The sequence below is a fragment of the Zeus faber genome, assembly GCF_960531495.2.
Source record: "Zeus faber genome assembly, chromosome: 9".
Classification (NCBI taxonomy): domain Eukaryota; kingdom Metazoa; phylum Chordata; class Actinopteri; order Zeiformes; family Zeidae; genus Zeus; species Zeus faber.
Window position 1 is genome coordinate 9,721,448 of NC_137197.1, and position 21,013 is coordinate 9,742,460.

Here is a 21,013-nt window from a genome sequence, read left to right on the forward strand (position 1 = left end):
ACTCTTGATTTAAAATTTTATATTTAAATGAGTTAATATCAAGTTTGATATCAATTTAGGATTAATAATTCAAACCCTCACTCAAATCCCCAAATGGTTTATTAAAACCCGGCATTGAAGTATACTCTCTGTTTTTCTCTTTTTTCCAGTTTTCAGTGAGGACCTACATTCCAGCCTATACTTTGTCAATGCATCTCTGCAAGAGGTAGTATTTGCCAGCACCACAGGGACCTCGGTTCCCTGCCCCGCCGCGGGGGGCCCGCCTGCCTCGCTGCGCTGGTACCTGGCCACCGGCGAGGAGATCTACGACGTGCCGGGCATCCGCCATGTGCACCCCAACGGCACGCTGCAGATCTTCAACTTCCTGCCGTCCAGCTTCAGCAAGCTGATCCACGACAACACCTACTACTGCACCGCCGAGAACCCGTCGGGGAAGATCCGCAGCCAGGATGTCCACATCAAGGCGGGTGAGTCCGAAACGAAAGATTTCACCCGTCATGGACTCGCTGCACAGTGATGTTGGTTGATGCAGGATTTCAGTGAACAAAAGTGAGCCCGTGGCGGTCACGCAGCTGCGAAATTGCCGCTCAAAGCCTGATTTCATAGAAAGAAAAATACAAATAGGACTGTGGTGTGGTGTGTGGATGGGATGGTTTGAGCAGCCACACCGGACCTGGATCTAGGTGATTGGGTCAGGGTGGCTGCATACCAGTTGCTCATTGGTTGGGCTTACGAGCAGCAGGTTAAAATCCCCATCCACACACACACTCAGGATAGGGGCCCTGTCATGACATGTTCCATCTGCTCCTGGCTAATTCCACCTCGCCTCCTCTCTGCAATAAACTGGTGTCTGCAACCCATCTTCATCTGTGTCTCTGTGCTGGAGGGCCCTGAAAATGCCACTTGGGTGGCGTGTGGTCGGCAGGAGTGCCACAAGAACAATTTCACGATATACAATAAATCCAAAAGTTAAAAATAAACAGTATAAATAAACCAAAAAATTAACAATAATCAGGATAAATTAACCGAGAAATTTACAATAAACAGTAAAAATAAACAATAAAATAAGAATATTTCTAAAATGATAAACAAACAAGAAAATAATGACAACATACTATAAAGCTAAAAACAATAAACAATAAACCCCTGTATCAACAATTCACATTCTGACAAAAATCGGAATCCATACACATCAATCCAAGTCCAATAACCCTTGTGCATCTCAGTAGCACAGAGGCATAAACTGAGGCACATTACTGGGTAAACATGGCACTTTATCGCCAAAACTATACGTAACGTATCTATGACCAAGATCTGGTCAGGCTTCATTGTCTTTATCTGCAGAAGTACTGCTCAACTTTCCAAAATCAGTGAGTAGACGTAGACGACGCAGTAGTTCTATTCCTGTTATAATGAATATAGTTGAATATAAAGTTAATATAGCTATGTTCCTAAAGTGTCTTACTTAGACACTGGGAGCACCGTACATTTTCGAAATAACTCAATTGACTAATCTTTTTAACTCGTCTTTTCAACCCAACGATGGCAAAAGTGGTGATTTTCTCTAATTAGTCAAATTGTGCGGTAAAAACCAAGACGGGGCTTTTAAATGAAATAGAAGAAAATAAACTTTTATAGCATGGCGGCCTATTTTTTGTGTTCTTTTCCCGTTCAGTTTCAAGGGAGCCCTACACGGTCAGAGTGGCTGACCAGAAAGCGATGAGAGGCAATGTGGCCGTCTTCAAGTGCATTATCCCTGCCACGGTCGAGGCCTACGTCACCGTGGTATCATGGGAGAAGGACACGGTCTCTCTCAGCTCAGGTAAGAGAATCATTTTCATTGTCAGCCAACGTACTCAACACGCATAATGATACTCCGCATCTTTATCATACGGCTCTGCGGAATACTCGATTGCGATTGGTCAACAGCGGCAATCGATGGTCAGCTATTTCGGAATAATCTGTTAATAATCACTGTTGTCACGGGCAGCCTGCAGGACATGCTAATTCTAACACTAGCTCGCGGCTCCATCTTGTGACGCTACATAGAAACTATAATGGACGACAAAGCGATAAATGCGGATATGTCCTGTTTCACATTACACCAACAGTAAATAGGTTAGCTATGTCTCACATGTTAGCCATTATTCACATGTTGAACAAGGTTTTTATGTTTTGCACGGTCGTGCTATGCATACTAGTCATAAAACTATGCATACATACGAATCATTTCAAATGACTATTCTGGCGGAACATCTTTCTTTCAGTGACTCAGTGGCTTTAAGGGGCGATTTGCAGCTGCTAAGCCAGCACAAATAAGACAAAAAGCGAGCCTCTAATTCGCAAAGAACCCGCAAACGGTGAAGTGCACCGCAAACTGCGCTGCCATGCAAATAGCGTCTCAGTGCGTCAGTGCTATTTGCACATATTTCAATTAGGTATTGTTCATACATTTGGCGCAAAATTGGCCCCTTTCTATGAAAATGAGCCTCGTTGCAAAAAAGAGAGCTGGTGGTTATTGAGACTAAAAATCGTGATCACCAGCAGAGCGCTGGTGCAACTGAAGTGCATTCATAAGGGGTGTCACACCCAGACTTTTCAGTGATCTGTAAATTATGTTTTGACATTGCTATTATGATTATTATTACTTTCATGGCATCCAAGCAGCAGAACAGGCAGCAGGCCGTGGTCTCAAAACGCACTCCAAAAGCAACTTGTTGAAACTTTGAATAACTAATTGTAAAAATAAGGCGTTACAAACGTTGACAAAAACAGTTCTACAATTCCTATTAAACTCGAAGAAGATCGAAAAAACAACTAAAAGTTATAGGGAACAGCGATAATGTTGTCAAAATTGGCAATGAACCACAGATTGCATTGAACCTCATAGTATAGAACCATGGACAGCTCCGCTGCACCCGCAAGGCTGCAGGGTTCGGGCTGCACTGGAAAAAATGAACTTCGTAGTAGAATAAAATATATTATATATATATATTAAATATTGGAAATATATTAAACTGTCTTAATTTATAGATTTTATTATTAAGATTAAGTGAGAGCTAGAATTTCTTAAGTACACATCTCAGACACAAAACAATGGCCAATTGCACTCAGCAGCAAAACTTTATGGCCGCGTTTGCGCCGTCATATCATTACCGCAATATCTTTTGTGAATCGGACGCTGAGACGGTGCAGATAGCGGGAGCAATTGATGCGCAATTCATGGCGCTATTAGCGGCCGCAATCCCTTCTTTGTGAATTCCCCGTCCGCGACCCATCGAACCTGTTGACCGGCGCGGTCCGTCTTTACCGGGACTCCCTGTCCTCTCGCTGGCCACGGGACGTTGATACCTGTCACATGAAATCACTGAGCCGAGTCCTACCTACCCCCCTCTTCCCCCCATCAAACTCCATTTTGTCTCCATCAAGGGCCAAACCGCCACCGACCTAGTTACACCAAAAAAAAAAAAAAAAAACGACGGGATATCACAACGGCGGCAGAAACCCGGAAACGCTCCGTAGGCTGAATATTTCACAGAAGTTAAATGGGATGTTTATCTCTTTGATTGCTCCCCCGTTTTGCCCGCTGGCTGATTCCGCTTCCTACCGGGGCCATTCGGGGACCTGTAAGTGAGCACTCCATGTCGTTTCGACTGGGGGCAGAATCTGGGACGGTGTTTTGGTGGCATTTTAAATGCGCCCGCTCGGGCGTGAAGATGTGTCCTCTGATCCGCGCCAGCGACTTTATTTACTCCGCGGTTACCCGAGTTGCTCGCCGCTAACTGTCGGGCTCGACGGCGCCGCCGCAATCTCACGGCGACGGGAGAATATGGAGCGCGCAGATACGATTATGCTCCGTAAAATGAAACTAAATGAGGAATCGTGCCGACGAGGCGAGGTATCCTGGCGCTCTCTATGAGGAAGCAGCTCTGGCAACTATGAGCTGGTTGTGAGGTTAAAAATGTGTTGTTTTTTTCAAGCCGATATACGAGGCTATGTTCTTGAGATGTTTTTGAATGTGATACCGTTTTCTTTTTGAACCTTGTGTCAGGGTGGACAACACGGTAGCTTGTGTGTTTTTGTCCGTCCTTATTGAAAAAAAAAGACAGCATCATGCATTTTTTAGCTGGTTTTATTGTCTTATCTGCCCGGAGTGGTTCCCTCTGTACTTCTGACAGCATGTCAAACATCCCATAGAATATGCAGCAAAGTTATGTTTGAAGGGATTTTCTTTTTCTTGTTCCTTTTTTTTCATATTGTCTGGTTGGTCCACATTTACTTATTAAATTTTTATTCATATATATATTTATATATATATATATATATATAAATATATATTCTTATTTTTTTTTTTTTTTAAGGCACGGCGATATTGGATTCTCCGTGTTTTATTTGAATCAGTATTGCGGCAGGCGAGCGCTGTCAAAAGCATGAGCACACGGTCAAAATCACTGCTGCCTCTGTGATAAATATTTGATGGGAGATTCTGACGCATGAGTGGACGCACCTCACACTGTTATGGAGAGGGTAAGAAAGAGAGAGAGCGAGAGAGAGAGAGAGAGAGAGAGAGAGGAAAGAGGGAGGTGGAGGAGACATGCAGAGAGAGAGAGAGAGAGAGAGAGCAAGGAATGAGGGAGGTGGAGGAGACACGCAGAGAGAGAGAGAGAGTGGAAAGAGGGAGGTGTAGGTGACATGCAGAGAGAGAGAGAGAGAGAGAGAGAGAGAGAGAGAGAGAGAAGAGAGAGAGAGAGAGAGAGGCAGGCCACAAAGGTAGTCAACACCAGACCCGTTCTTAGTTTCATCTCTCTGTCTCTCTGGCCAAAGTTCTTAATCCTCCTCCTCCTCCTCCTCCTTTTTCTTCTTCTTCTTCTTCTTCTTCTTCTTCTTTGGCTTTTTCTTTTTTTTTTTTTTTTTTTTTTTATGAAAGAAGACTCGAGTCTCAGCGGACACAAAATAAAGCTATCCCACAGCTAATGCTGAATTATTTACTTCAGGTTTTTGTTGGGGAATGGTAACATCAAACGCTCTCGCTCGCCCTTTCCATTGTGCGTTCTGCACCCCAGATGTTCGTCTCCACTCAGAGTGCAGCATTTATCTGGACCAGGCCTCCAAATCCGCCGCGAATCTTATTTTTTAGAATTACATTTTTTTTTATAATTACATTTTTAATACTTTTACTTTTTATCATTTAATTTTTAGAAATTTGACCTTTTATAACTATTTTTTTTATAATTCACTTTTTTTAGAATTGTATTTTTTTTTTTATTACATTTTTATTATTTTATTTTTCATTATTTTACCTTTATTTTACCACGATGGTCCCATTGAAATTCAGAATTTCCTTTTCGAAAGGAACCCAGCCAAGAAAGCAGCAGACGAATACCCAACATAAAATGCAAACACGTGCAGTACAAAGCAACATTTAAGTGGAAATCCAGGAGGTAAAACAATTACAATCTCCTGCTTCAATCCCCAGAGTTTAAGCCATTGCTCTAAAACAAATTCAAAGCAACAAGGAGACAAACCCCTGCAGTTTTAGGGCATTTTGGAGAAGGAGGAAGGATTTTTTTGCCAACTCTATTTATATTTCAGGGACTTCCATCGAAAAACAGCTAAATAACATTGGCCATAGATACTATTTGACCATTGAACACAATAGCTTCATACTGTAGGTATCGTGGGAATTGACGGAGTGTGGCCCTCCTGTCGATCAACATTGCAACAACACTTCAAGAGCGGCTCCTTGATAGTGCCACTATATGTCTACATTTCCATTTTTCTTTCCATCAAACCATCTGCACCGTTCGTACCGAGCGGCATGAAAAATTGGGAGAACCGCGGCAAACGTGAAAATTTGCGAATCCACCGCGATTCACATCAGGGTCAGAAATAGATGCATAATTACAGACCGGGGCCTGTCTTAATTAATCAGCGGTGATTGAAAAGTTAATTACAATATGAATTACCTCTCAGAATGAGGACTGCTTATAGTAGTCATTTGAGGAGGCCTGTTTTGTTTTTTTTTTTCGTTTTTTTTTTTTCCAGTGGGAGAGAGCCACAGCACAAGGCCCTAATGTCGCCACTAACATAACATTAACCTGTCATACATTTTAAAATGGACCTCGCGGCCGCAGCTTTCAAACGCTCGGCTCGGCTCGCCCCCGCGCCGCTTTTGATAAACAATTGACAGACCTAATAGAGAGATAAAAGAGGAGGGGGGGAATATGTGAAGTGTGTGATTGTGTGTGTGTGTGTGTGTGTGTGTGTGTGTGTGTGTGTGTGTGTGTGTGTGTGTGTGTGTGTGTGTGTGTGTGTGTGTGTTGGGGTGTTAGAGGGGTATTGGTGTTTTAAAATGCATCTTTCCATTCATTGTGAATGTCTATGTTGTATCACTGGTTTAAACATGCAACAGTGTGTGTGTGTGTGTGTGTGTGTGTGTGTGTGTGTGTGTGTGTGTGTGTGTGTGTGTGTGTGTGTGTGTGTGCACGCGCGTGGCTGTGTGTGTCAAGTGGCCGGGCTTTTGAAAAAGGGACGGTGCGTCTTTTTTGTGTTTCCTATCAACCCGGCTTTTGTCTCTTCCCTCTCTATTAGCCGCGGTAATGAGGTGGCCTTGGTTCGGAGGGAACGCGAGCGCCCGCCGCTCCATCTCCTTGGAGATCTGTCTCCATTATGTTTGATGGAGTGTATGTTGGGCATTTTACTGTTTCAATTCTGAACTTACACTTCGGTGCAGTATATTAGGTTTTGGAGACTTTCGACTTTTACTCCACCACATGTTAAAGCAATATCTCTCTTGTTGTGCTCTGCTGAATTTCTACCACATTTCATTTTTACATCAGTCATTTTTTTAATAACTATGACACCACCTATACTGTACTAATTATTTTGGAAATTGCAATCAGGATATGCACTCATCTGCAGAAAATAACATACACATTGCAATTTAGGCAATATTATAGTCTCTTATAGTGATATCAGGGCATCAATTACTTTTACTTTTAATACTTTGAGTACATTTAAGAGCAAGTAATTCAATATTTTTAATTAACTGGACATGTCGATGTGGTGCCTTCACTTTTTGTGTCATTTTGTGCCAGGGTATTGGTATTTTTTACTGAAGTAAAAAGTAGAGAGTACTAGAGGAAATCATTTTCCACTGCAGCCATTCAGTACAACTGTGTAAGGTAGGCCTGCTATAGGAGTGTGTGCATGTCCATGGACTCTTCTCCAACAGAGTACAAAAAAAGGGATCTTTTAAAGGTAACTCGGTATTCAACGCTCTCTATAAATCTCTGGGTCACAAATGAAAAAAACCCTACCACTGAGTCTCTGAGCTGTTCTTTGACATCTTCATCGATCTGATATCGGTATTTGCATCTGTTCAAATTTAGTAGATTCAGTAGATTTGCCTGCGTGTTAGGCTGGTTAGACACGGCTGGTTTTCTTTGGACGGTCTTCTGACTGATGACAAGCAGGTTGTTTGGTTATTGGTCTATTGGTCTATTGGTTATCTATGATTTTTGACAGAACTTAATTCATTTTATCCACCTCTTACCTAAGCAACACTACAACAGGAGCGCGTTGAGGCAAAAACAGACCTGTGTCTGTGTAGTGTGAATGGGTGATGGAGCAAGGGAGGAGAGGGGAGATGAAGGAAGGAGAGGGGAGGAGAGCAGAGGAGGAGAGGAGAGGGTGGAGGAGGAGAAGGGAGAAAAGAGGAAAAGAGGAGAGGGGACGGGAGGGGGGACGATGAGAGGAGAGGAGAGGGGGGACGATGAGAGGAGAGGTGATGGGGCATGAAAGAGGAGAGGGGAGGGGAGGAAAGAGGAGAGGGGAGGGAGAGGGGAGGGGAGGAAGAGGAAGCGCCGAGGAAGAGGAGAGGGGAGAAAGAGGAAGAGGAGAGGGGAGGAAGAGGAAGAGGAGAGGGTAGGAAGAGGGGTCTCCGCTGGCGTGGAGAGATAGGGCTTCCTCCTTGGAACAAACACAGGGGCCTTTCATCTTCCCAGGCTCCAGATTAGGCTGGAGATGGAGATGGAGAGTGGGCAGCTCTGCTCCCGAATGAAAGGGGCAGGCTTAGCGCCAGCCTGGAGGAGAGGGACGACTCCATAAGCCTCTCTCTCTCTCTCTCTCTCTCTCTCTCTCTCTCTCTCTCTCTCCCTTCCTCCCTCCCTCCCTCCCTCTCTGTTATTTCTCATCATTGTCCCTCCAATCCATTCACTCCATACTTACCCTACACTCTACGAAATGTTAGACCCCACACTGAATCATTTATCGCCGTACTGTATATCACATGGCGGTTTGTAATAGGTACGTTGAGGAGATAGTAGGAGAAAGGGAACGAGCTCGGAATAGCAGAATTAGAAACACTTTATTCAACACGGATGCATGAGGTTTCACGCGTGGAATTCAGAATTTGAGCCAAAGTATTGAACAAGCCAAATGCATGTCAGCCAGGAGAGCAGGACGCCAAACCCGTAAAACCGCCGCTAAACAGAACAAACACTTGCGCCGTGCGCCTCCCCTCCGCTTCTTTATCTGATTGCATAACCCGACTTGGCGCCGCGACTCTTTCCACCACTTTCCTTCTTGGGAGCGAAAAAAACCCCGATAGGGAGTTATTATTTTCTTTATTTGCTTTATGGAAATTGCCCGTCTAATACTCTAGACATCAGTAAAAAATAATCTCTAGTTAGATCCCCCCCCCCCTCACATTTACCCGAGCAATTTCCCATCTGCCTGTTTAGCATTTGCCGAAATGCCTCCGTACTCGGCTCTTCTCCGGCGGGTTCTTGCGAGAGCTTATCGAAAGCTAATTAAACAGTTTGCTCACTAATAGAATCACCGTCTTAACCAGCCGCCGAGCCCCGCGTGTCAAGGATGTCTTCAAAGCGGATACTGTAGGTGTTTGCCTCGACAGTAACCCCTCCCTGCGCAACGGGCGCGGATTTATCATGCCAGCGATGTGCCACCGCCTTCATTTTTCACCGAGATTGACAGTGAGGGCACCGAGAGGCAGGCGGAGACAGGGCTGTAAATTCAACACGCCCCAAAGTCAGGCCAACCTTGACAGAGGACAGAGCATTAGAAATAAGCACTTAACTAGTGCGTGGGGGAAATGAAAGAGAATAGACAGAGGAAGGAGTGTGAGAGAGGGAGAGGGAGAGATGGAAGGAAGGAGGAACCTTCGGAGAGTTAATGGGTGGCGGGAAAAGAGGCTTTTTCCCCCGTAAACAACACACTGCGTCACAATGGCCGCTTCGCCGCCTTCCCTCCCCTCCCCTCCTCTCCTCTTTTCCATATTTTTTTTTTCCTCCACCTTGCCGCCTTCTGTCTTTCATTGTCACTAACACCTTCCTCCCCCTATCTCCCACCATCATATTCACTTAGACATGCTTTTCCTGGGGTTTTTTTGTCGCTGGAGGCTGGAAATGGGTCATTGCTCAGGGAGGAGTGTATGATCCCTGCGTTAAACCAAACTGCAGCAATCTGATGTGTATGTGTGTGTGTGTGTGTGTGTATTTGTGTGTGTGTGCGTGGGTGTGTGCACATCGGATCATGACGTGTACATATATTTGTGTATCTTCGAACTGGTGCACGTGTCTCCGTTTGTGCACCCTGCTCCACCCTTTCCTGCAGCAAAGCCCCATGAGGCGGCACAACCATCATTCTGCACCCCCGACACACACGCACGCACACACACACACACACACACACACACACACACGCACACACACACAAGCACGCACACACACACGCACACACACACACACGCACATCAGCAGCTAGTGAAACGCTGACCTCTGTCTTTCCCCGCACACCCCCCTTCCCATAGTTCGCTCACACATGGCCTTCATGTGTGTGTGTTTTTCTTCTTATTCTGTGTGTGTGTGTGTGTGTGTGTGTGTGTGTGTGCGTGTGTGTGTGCATGTAATTCAATGTTAGTGCATGTGAACAATCTTTAATTAGCCCAGCATCTACAGAAGGGGACGCCTTTCAGCCCCCTCGGCCTTCCTTCTTCAGCCTTTCCTGAAAGCCTTGTTGATTGATTAAAATTGTTTGAAAACATACTTCACGTGAGGGCGGACATCTTTTTTTTCTTTTTCGTTAATTTTTTTTGGGGGGGGGGGGGTTGGGATTGGGAGTCAGCCCGTGATCGAGTCGTTTTGTTTTTTTTTTGTTTTGTTTTACAGAGCACGCCTGTCCTCTCTATTGTGAGGGAATGAGTGAAAATGCGATGTTGTCGAGTGGGAATTGTGGGGGTCGCTGGGCGGGGTTGGCGCGGTGGGCTGGGCTGGGCTGGGGGTAAAGTCCACAAGGAAGGGGGAGAAAAAAACGGAGTCAAGAAAAAGAAAAAAAAAAAAATCAATAGCCTTGTGCATTAATCACGGTGCTGCCAGAGAGAATTATGGGAATATGAGCTGAAGGATGCATTTTGTGCATTTGCAACATATGAGTGCTGTGTGAAGGGGAGTTTGGGGAATTGGGAGAGGAGAAGACAAGAGCCTTTTAGCAAGATGTGAGTCTGGAGGAGAATGGGGCCCAGGGCCTTTTGTTGATATAGTGTGTACACGGCACAGTGCACCTCAAAGGCGGAATGCACTTTTCTTAAATTTGTTCTTAAAATAAAAAAAAATTGCACAAAGAATTCACACCACTGGATGTTAGCTGCATGTTGGCTTTGAAACAGCTGAATCTAGCATGTAGTATTTCCACATGCTCACACGTGATTCTCGAGCGCCGTGCCAGGAACTTAATTGGTTGTTTGTTCTATATAAGACGGCAATGAAGAGGGAACGAGTCCTTTCATGAGACTTTGAGCCTCTAACGCTGCCGTTTGAAGTCTCCAACCGGGCTGTGGCGAAGCCTTGAAAGACTTGATACATATTTGATTAGGATCGATAGCGGGGTGGTGGCTGAGCCGGAGACGAAGGGAGGGAAATTGATCCGGACCGGGCTTCCCAAAAGCATCTTAGAACCTTAAAGGTCATCCGCCCGGACTGGAATTTCGAGCGGCGGTCCCATCCGAAACTGTATCCATCTGATATGATTCATTTAATGGGAAATATATTCCTTTCTCACACCTTGCTTGCTATTAATATTTGCTCCGTCTCATTACGTAGGGGTAAGCCCCGTTCAAACAACGGCGTCTCATGAAATGATAAAGCAGCCCGGTTGGTGTTTGCGAGATTGAACGGCAGACAACATTCTGGCACGGCGGCCGCGATTCCCGGCTGATGCTCCATATGGATAGACAAAATCAACAACTGTTGAAGCGGGCACTCTTCCATCAGTGTTTACTGATAAACAGTGGCAATATGGCAGCCATTAGACTGTTTAGGCAGGGAATGATTAGGATGGAGATGGCGGCGCGTGTTGGGAGACTGAGCGCAGTTTAATCTTTAATAGGCAATTTGGCTTTCTGTGATGGGGCATCCCCTCTGTTTTCCGCTTGGATTGAGTACAGGGGCTTTTGGTAAACAGCGTACAGGAGAAATTAGTGGCCATGAAGGACCCGCTCAAAGGCCGTTGTGGAATTGCCGAGTGCCAACAGGTCCACAGGTTTGGAGATTTCACCTGAATATAGTTGCGTGTTAACTGCGGGGGGGGGGCGGGGGGGCTGGTTGGCGTGTCCTGCCAGAGCCTGAGGATTACTGTATGGCGGGGCTGCCGAAATGGACTGGACCCAAGCCAGAATTTAGCCTGGCCCCCAGCCAAGACACAGATTAGTAATAAGCATGGTGTGAGTTAATTACAGACGGAACAAGCAATTAATTTCTGTTTATAAACTCTCCTGGATGAGCGGGCTGTGGAGCGGGTAGGGTGGTGAGGGTCCAACCTCCTCCTTCTTTTTTCTATGTGTGTGTGCGTGTGTGTGTTTATGCGTGCATTGCAGTGCCAGGTGGCGCGGGTCGTAAAAGACCCCCGACCATATGGTCCCCATTGGGGAGTTTGGGGGAAACGGCTACAGTCTGGAGTGCTGGGTCACATCCCATATTGCAGCAGCGTCTGATCCCATCTTAAAAGTGAGTGATTAGAGGAAGAAAAGGCACTTAAGAACCTCAAATCAGTGCTCTTACCAAAATAGGGCTTATTCACTCCTTCTCTCTCTCTCTCTCTCTCTCTCTCTCTCTCTCTCTCTCTCTCTCTCTCTCTCTCTCTCTCAGGGCTCCATCATCTCCTCTTCCATCCAATCAGGGATTAATGCGCGTCTTATTCTTCTCCCAGGGTGGTAAATCTCGAAAAAATACAGTAAATCTCATTGAGCCCCTTTAAACTTTCACGCAGAAACTGCGGGGGGCCCCGGCGGGCCCCTCGCGGGGTGCTCCGTAACACCGATAGAGCTGATCACGGTTTTAACAAGCGCCCCGCTGGACAACAATCCGACCGGCTCCCCCTCCACATTAGACAGACGTTGCATATTTCTGCATAGCTCCTCCGGCCAGAACCCCCCCGGCTGGCGGAATTAAATGGCGGTCCGTCGTGATTGGCTCCATACGGAATACGGGAGATGGCTTGAGGTTCCACGTGTGTTTAATGGTTCCTCGGGGAGCCGAGGAACCATTTCCAACGGCTATAGTTCTGCAAAAGAAGACTCGGTTATTTATCCTCTTGGACAATGGGTCTTTAATAAAAACCTCTCGATGGGTTTCCGTTGACTACAAATGTTATGTTGACGGTGAAGTAACCCCTCCGCATCGGCTTCCGCCTAATCTCAAGTGCTCGCCGCTTGGCCATCTGACAACTCAACCACCCGCAGCCCTCCTCCTCCTCTCCGTGATGCTCAAGATCCCACACACACACACACACACACACACACACACACACACACACACACACGGGCGCGTGCACCCGCACGCACATGCACAAAGTGCACTTGTAGCCCGTCTTTGACCTCACCTTGCCGTTCTGTAGCCAAACAACACTGAGACTCCCTGAAGGCCTCCCACTAAGTGGCTGTGGTCGGAGCGATGGGAAGGGAAGACGCATGCAGGTCTTTTTCTGTCACAACCCAAATGACCCTCGGGGTGTCAGAGCTGTGAAACTATCTCTGGGTGTGTGTGTGTGTGTGTGTGTGTGTGTGTGTGTGTGTATGTGTGTGTGTGTGTGTGTGTGTGTGTATGCACGTATGTACGATTGGAATTTTTCTGTGCAGTTATAATTATGTATTATTATGAGGGGTACTACCATTATTACTGCTACTTTTACCATTAATTCTATTATCCTTATTATTATTGGTGTTATTAGGACTGCTGTTATTATTGTAATGCAACATTTTTGCCACTAATATACTATCTCACCAGATTACTGTATTGATAGATATACATATACATATACATATGTATATGTATATATATCTATATACATACTAATTATACCAACTTATTTAGTAGTACTATCTTTGCATATTATTGCTACACACTGCTGCTACAGTGTTTACTATATGTACAACCTACTTAGCATAGTGCTACTCCCTATTTATTGATGCGTGTACATATTTCGTTACATTTTTTCATCTGTTTCTTGACTTGCACGGTTTTTGCTGCTGTAGCACCTGAATGTACCCCTATAGAGATTAATTAAAGTGTTATCTCACTGCATTTAAAACATAATTCAAAATGTGATATTGCAATTTTGTACAATTAAAAATTCATTTCACAACCTTGGGATTTTTTTGGATTGTCCTCTGACAATTTCAGTTATGGGTTGTGTCATTGAGATAATATCACAAAGAAATGTACCGCTACTGGGAAATAGAAACCAAGAGTAATATGCAGCATTTATATGGATAAAACCAACCCAGATTTGAACTTACGCCCCCTGCAGCACCTTAATGAATTAGGGCCGCTTCTCAGACTTAAAGACCCAGAGACCCCGAAAGCCCCCCTCGGTAGGCGGGGTTAGCCCCGCGTTGCCGCTTACGTCGCGGCGCGGCCGTCGCCAAAGCGCCGCCCGGTGACGCCGCCGGGTGACGAGCGACTGCGAGACGCAGCGGCCTCCGACAGACGCAGCCTGCAATCTCCACATCAGCGTGGGAGTGGAGCCGGCCAATCAGAGCGCGGCGCTCATCCCCGCGCGCTCTTATCACCGGCGTACAGCTGCTGTCGCCCCTCCGATGGAGCGAGGGAAGGGGAGAGGGAGAGAGAGACAGAGGAAGGGAGGGAGAGAGAGAGAGAGAGAGAGAGAGAGAGAGAGGGAGGGAGGAGAAGAATGAATGGCGTGCCAAAAGAAAAGGGCTGGTTTGTGCGTTGTAGTACAGTCATGGCCGTCTCTCTCTCTCTCTCTGTCTCTCTCTCTCTCTCTCTCTCTCTCTCTCTCTCTTTTCTTTCTTTCTTTCCGTCTTTTTTTCTTGTACATTTTTGAGGGTGTTTTTTTTCATGAACGCAGAAATCAAAACTCACCGCTCGCGCCCGAAGGGAAGTCTTTTTTTTTTTTTGTGTGACCGCTGCCGCTTCAGCGCCGCAATGGTTAAAAAGACAATCCAGTGGAAGCACGCTCCCCTCATGTAATGAAAATAAGAAAGAGGGAGACGGAGGGGGAGAGAGAAAGAGAAAGAGAGAGAGAGAGAGAGAGAGAGAGAGAATGTCGAGAGAGAGCAAGAGAGAGAGCGAGAGAGGGCGAGCGAGAGATAAGCTCAATCTGAATTGATTTTCCTGTTACTTTCTGCTGTACTTGAGTTTCCATAGCAACATGGTCAGGTTCCCCCGGCCTCCTAGGGCAAGTGTAATTGTTGTCTGTTTCTCCCAGCTAAACTCCATTTCTCCCTCCCAACCCCACCCCGCAGCCCACTGCCACCCCCACCCCCACCCCTCTCTCCCTATCCCTATCTCTCTTTTCTTCTAAAAACAATGGCAGCACGGTGTGAGGGGAGAGATTCGTCGACTCTCAATACTTTGCTGAAGCATTATTATCCGCTCCGCTATTTGCTATTTAGTGCCTTTTCCAGACTATTGACATTAAAAGGCTGAACAGACCTTTATTTATAGCAGAGAGAGGGATGTAATGCCTTCTTAGTGTTCCTTATTTATCCTCGATAACAGGGACCGTGGCGGGTGGGCAGCTGTGACTTATTAAAAAGATATCATGATGCAAGGCGGAAATATTTTTGAAAAATGTCTCTGAAGCTGAAGCTCATATTAATTGCCGCAGTAATTCAACTTTATTGCTTTAATTAGACCCTTAATTCCTGAGGAGATACAGCATATAGAGTTCCATTGTTTTTGTCACTTCTTTGTTGGGGATTTGGTTTGGAATCCGGACCAGATCCGAACAAAATAGAAGGTTTAAGGAGAAGTAGCCTGATAGAGGGAAAAAATATTAAAAGACAAGAAACCACAGGGACTTTATATAGTTAAGAGAAATATACTTTATATCTCTATGGCATAAACACCTAGATTTATGAATACAGAGTCTTGTTTATTTGGGAAGCATTGAGGAAGGAAGTCACAATATATATAAGATAAGATAAGATAAGATAAATAAGATAAGATAAGATACTGTAAGATAAGATAAGATAAGATAAGATAAATAAGATAAGATAAGATACTGTAAGATAAGATAAATAAGATAAGATAAGATAAGATAAGATAAGGTATAATAGGATAAGATAAGATAAGATAAGATAAAATAAGATAAGATAAGATAAGGCATAATTGGATAAGATAAGATAAGATAAGATACTGTAAGATAAGATGAATAAGATTAGATAAGATAAGATAAGATAAGATAAGGTATAATAGGATAAGATAAGATGAATAAGATAAGATAAGATACGGTAAAATAAGATAAGATAAGGTATAATAAGATAGGATAAGATAAGATAAGATAATATAAGATAAGATAAGTTAAGATAAGATCGTACTTTATTGATCCCCAAAAGGTAAATTCAGGCGTTGCAGCAGTTCAATGGGGGAGCATAGCAAGGGTGGAAACAGGAGAATGTAAATTAAAGAGGATCGATTATGCTCCTTTTAAACAAGTTCATATAGGTCTCTGAGCTCCCCAAAACACGTTTAAACCATTTTTAATTTTTTAATTTTTTGCTGAAAATACCTCTAATGCACTCGAGCCACATGACAAAAGTTATTTAACTTATTTAATAAACACACCAAAGCCATGGAATCAGAGGATGACACAAATAAACCAAAAACAAACTGGAGTCCATGGAAGTCTTAAATGAAGCCACATGCAAAGATAACCATCCTGATCTCTATTTGATATAACACAGTTGCTTTCCAGCGACACGGCCCTGCCTGCTCAGCAAGAAGGGCTGGAATGCATCAGGGCTGGGGCGATCAGGACTGCTGATCCAGAATCATTTGCATGATGCCTTTCGGGTCATTAGGTTTGAGGAACGGCGAGAGGGACCCGGGTCAGGGAGCCTAGATCAGCACTCTGACCCTGAGAAAACCCATAAATAACCTCCAAATACTGTGGGCCGGAAAAAATGACACCCCTGCGACCCGCGCCGTAATTGCCGATATTAAATCAACTTCGCCACGGAAAATATTAATCAAGTGAATAGGTTCTGGTAAGCGCATTTACCAAATGTGCAATCGTTTCAATGTGAAGCAATAATGAATCATTTCCATATCGTGGACTGTATGACCTCATGGAATAAAGAAAAAATAAGAAAATAATTTAGTGCATATTGTCATATTTTATTGTTTACAGTTAAGGGTTATTATTGTACATTTCCCCATTTTTCCATAAGTGCCATTTTCTTTTTTATATTTAATATTTATATAATATTTTATATTACATTATGTTACATTTCCTATTATATGTTATTATTGCTTATTCGGTGATGTAGGCTGTTTCTAATCTATCTATCTATCTATCTATCTATCTATCTATCTATCTATCTATCTATCTATCTATCTATCTATCTATTTATCTATCTATCTATCTATCTATCTAGCTATCTATCTATCTATCTATTTATCAATCTATCTATCTATCTATCTATCTATCTATTTATCAATCTATCTATCTATCTATCTATCTATCTATCTATCTATCTATCTATCTATCTATCTATCTATCTATCTATCTATCTATCTATCTATCTATCTATCTATCTATCTATCTAGCTATCTATCTATCTATCTATTTATCTATCTATCTATCTATCTATCTATCTATCTATCTATCTATCTATCTATCTATCTATTTATCTATCTATCTATCTATCTATCTATCTATCTATCTATCTATCTATCTATCTATCTATCTATCTATCTATCTATCTATCTATCTATCTATCTATCTATCTATCTATCTATCTATCTATCTCAAAAATATATACAGTATATATACTGTGTATATATATATATATATATATATATATATATATAAAATATATTAAACAGCAATAAATACATTGATAGTATAAAAATAAAGGATTTACACAATCAAAATAATAATTTCATATAGAAACATCTCTTGCTCGCGATGGGCAACTTCTACCATGACAGCCAAATGGCAGTATTGGTAGAAGGTGGGTGCATTTAAAGTAAAGATCACCCTGGACCTGTCCTATTCTGCTCTCTCTTTTCCTCTTCCGGATCAATGCTAATTAATACTCCTCTCCCGAAGGGAGGTCCGTACTGTACCCCGCTAAGGTCGTAGAGCGTCAGCGAGGATATTTGGGAAATGTTTTGCACAAGACCCCCCCTCCCTTTTTTTTCTTGAACTCCTGTTTGCTCTGCTCCTCCTCCTCTTCTTCCTTTCCATTAGTCCCTCTTTGGCTTACTTTTTTTGCACTCTTTTTCTCTCCTTCTGCTCTCCATCCTCTGAAATGTGCTGTTAAAACAAGTGAAAAGTAAGAAAAAAAGGAAAAAAAAAAAATGTTAAAAAAGGAAAATGGGATGACATGTATTGTGAATGCCTGGCGGACAGATAGGCGCTGCATAACTACCGCTTCCCTCTGAAGTCGGGAGAAATCTATTTGCTCGTGGAAGCTGCTTGCATAATCCTTTAGTTACACTTGCCAGCTGTGAGCAAAGATACGGCGCTGTTGGATTTGGCATGAATATCATTGGGAGGACAAAGAAATGAAACTGATAAGTGTTCGCGCGCGGGGTCTTTTGCATAATCCAGACTAGCCCGTAATCCAAAAATTTTCGTGAAAAATCTCCCCCAAATAAAGTTGGGCGGAAAACATTAATGAGGACGCTCCGCTCGGAGGATCATGTTTACGTCCAAAAATATCCCGCCTTTTTTTTCCCAAGACGGTTTTGAAATCAGCGGCAGGGGCTTGTGTCTGTGTTTTCACTTGTTCCGAAGGTATATCCGCATTGTGTTTTTTCTCCCCCCGTCACATTTTGGGCGTTCTCATCCTTGATATATGTCATTTTCACTGTCTGGCCTTGTTGCGTTGGAAGGCCTATAATTCTCTTTTTTATCTGGACTGCATTGCAAAGACAACTATCCATATCTGCCCTCCCTTTTCCCTCCGTCTTCCCATCTCTCGCGCTTGATCTCTCTTTCTCTTTTATATCTCTCGCAATAAATAATGTGCGCGGCAGCAAAGACAAGGCGTCTCACTCGCCAGCTCTCGACACCCCTGCCAGCTTTCTCTCCTCTTTCTCTAGGTGTGTTTGTTTGCTCGCCCTTTACCTCTCCGCCGCCGGCATTCTCTTCTCCTCACGGTGTGTTATCTTGGGATAATGGACGGCCGTTGGGAGTTGTATGGCGGAATATGACGAACCGAAATGATCGGCGTGCCTCGTTCAGCCGGTGGCATAGTTGCTTTAGGTTATTCAAGATGCCAGATATGGCTTTTTAAAATTTTTATTAAATTTCTTTTATTAATAATTTGGTGTCCAATATTTCGCTAATTTAATTGGATGACCATATTTGATTACACATTATTTTCAATTTAATTAGGATTTTTGGCCCCTGGAAATCTTCCGCCCGCCAGTAGAGTAGCTATTATTGAGATTGTTCTTGAGGAATTTCTAGTTTTGGGATAATAAAAAAAATCTAGTCTTGGGGATGGTGCCATGTTACGCTAATATTAACAAATAATGTTTTACAATACTATAATAATAACACTATCGATACTGCCCATTGGAATGTATTTAATTCAAAAATCAAACAGCCTTCAGCCGCCTCGCTGCTGTCACTCTCTCGGTGTGGCCCCGCCCAGGACGGCCTCGTTCCTCTTGTTGTCTTGTTGAGGTTGTCTCTGGCCCGCATTTACAGCGTGTCTGGCGGGTGCAAATAGCATTAACATTTCATTATGCAGGAAGATACAATAGAAATGTACTGTAAAAGAAAAAAAAAAAAAAAAAAAGAAGGACGGGGGAAGTCTCAGCATCCAGGAGGGCTGAAATATTGATGTGGCTGCGAGGTAAATGTCTCCAAATCTGGGCGAGGACTCGGGATAAGAAGGGGGAATCTGAATCACGAGCAGAGAGAGAGAGAGAGAGAGAGAAGGGGAGAGAGAGAGAGAGAGAGAGAGAGAGAGCGAGAGAGGTTGAGAGGGAAGACATGACTTGTAAAGCCGGGCTCCGAGGGGCTCGGGCGCATAATCAATGAAGTGAAGTGTGTGTTGTATCCGCGGCGTCAAGTTGGCATTCACAGAAGAAGCCGATCCTATTTTTACAGGGAAGACAGGTCTGTTGCTATGCTCTTTGAGAAGGTCTCCCGCTGCCCGGGTGGAGGGCGGACGGAGGGGAGGTGGGGGGTCGTCGCATCACACTTCCAGGAGTTGGACGGGGTGATGAAGAAGAAGAGTGGACCAAATGAGGGGTGAGCGCGTGGATCGAATTGATTATTGATGATCCGATCCATTATACACTCACAGAGCGCTGTTGACACCTGCAGAGAGGAGGCTCCCCTTTTATTCGTCTCCCTTTTAACCGGAGGTGTGAATGCAGGGTGACACACGCCGCCTGGAAAAAAAATAATAAATAAGTGTTGGTTTTTCAAAAGCATATTTACGACGAGTTTTCATTATGTATCATTTAAATAATTCCCGGCGACGAAAAAAGTATAAATCAACAACAGGAGAAATGTAACGCTGACATTTCGTGACCCAAATAAGTAAGGAAAACGAGCTAAATATGGAAAACAGAGAAAGACCTCCCACTGAGCGATGAGTGAGATCTCTCAAATCCACACAGATATTTCCGAAAACGCATTTTTCTTTTCGACATTTCATCATGAGGGGCATGCGTGTTGAGCGTCTTCATCTTATTCGTACACGCCGCGGTTACGTCGCCGGGGAGACGAGGTCCCGACGTCGGCGTTTTGAGGGAGCTCCGTTTCACTTTGTCCACGCGAATACGGGGACAACGTGCTAAGAGTTTTGAGAAAAGTTTTTTTCTCAAAAGCTTCCTCTCCAGCGACCTCGAACGGACAGGAGGCCGAAACGCAGAGAGAACACCACACGTTTTTCAAAAACACCCATTTCCGCGCCCGAGCTCGGCAAACAGCAGCTGAGGCGACTGTACAACATAATCGCTCCCAAAACAAGTCAATCAAGGCGCGCAGGCAGACTGTGTTTTCATGTCGTCGTCCAGATGTTTCCCATTAGAGCGGCAGATTTAGGAGGGGGGAGCGGAGTTGGATTAGCCGGTGCGGGAGCCAGACGTAATTATTTGAGATAAGATTATTATTATTATTTGAAAATCTGGGTCGCTGCCGAGACTCTCGTCTGACACCGAGCGCCACTCCGTCCGATGCCGCGCCTCTCCCCCGGAACCCGAACCCGACGACGTTTGACGTTTGGAGGCTCTTTCGACTCGCCGGTTGGTAAATGGGAGCGGCCGTCGGTCCAGCTGTCGGTTTTCATGCGGAATTAAAAGGCAAAGTGAGAGAGGAGATGCAAACTACGGAGGCCTCTGTCTGCCTGTGTGTGTTTTACATCGTGTCATCCCTTTGTGCATATGTAAAAGATAACGCAAAGTGAGAGAGCAACACAGACTCGGCACCTGAGCTGCATGTTTGTATTTGCTGTGCGCGCGCGCGCGCGTGTGTGTGTGTGTGTGTGTGTGTGTGTGTGTGT

At 44.3% G+C, this 21,013-nt stretch overlaps 1 protein-coding gene across 4 annotated transcripts in view; it reads left to right on the forward strand.

Annotated features, from left to right (window-relative positions):
* The window catches only part of dscamb (Down syndrome cell adhesion molecule b), a gene marked incomplete at its 3' end in the record, with an annotated part of 129,591 nt that overhangs the window by 17,782 nt on the left and 90,796 nt on the right, over positions 1–21,013 (forward strand). For all 4 annotated transcript variants that reach the window (XM_080007057.1, XM_080007058.1, XM_080007056.1 and 1 more), the window contains exons 2-3: positions 150–467; positions 1,676–1,822. In XM_080007057.1, the coding sequence (XP_079863183.1) occupies positions 150–467; positions 1,676–1,822 (465 nt within the window). The remainder of the gene's footprint in view (positions 1–149; positions 468–1,675; positions 1,823–21,013) is intronic.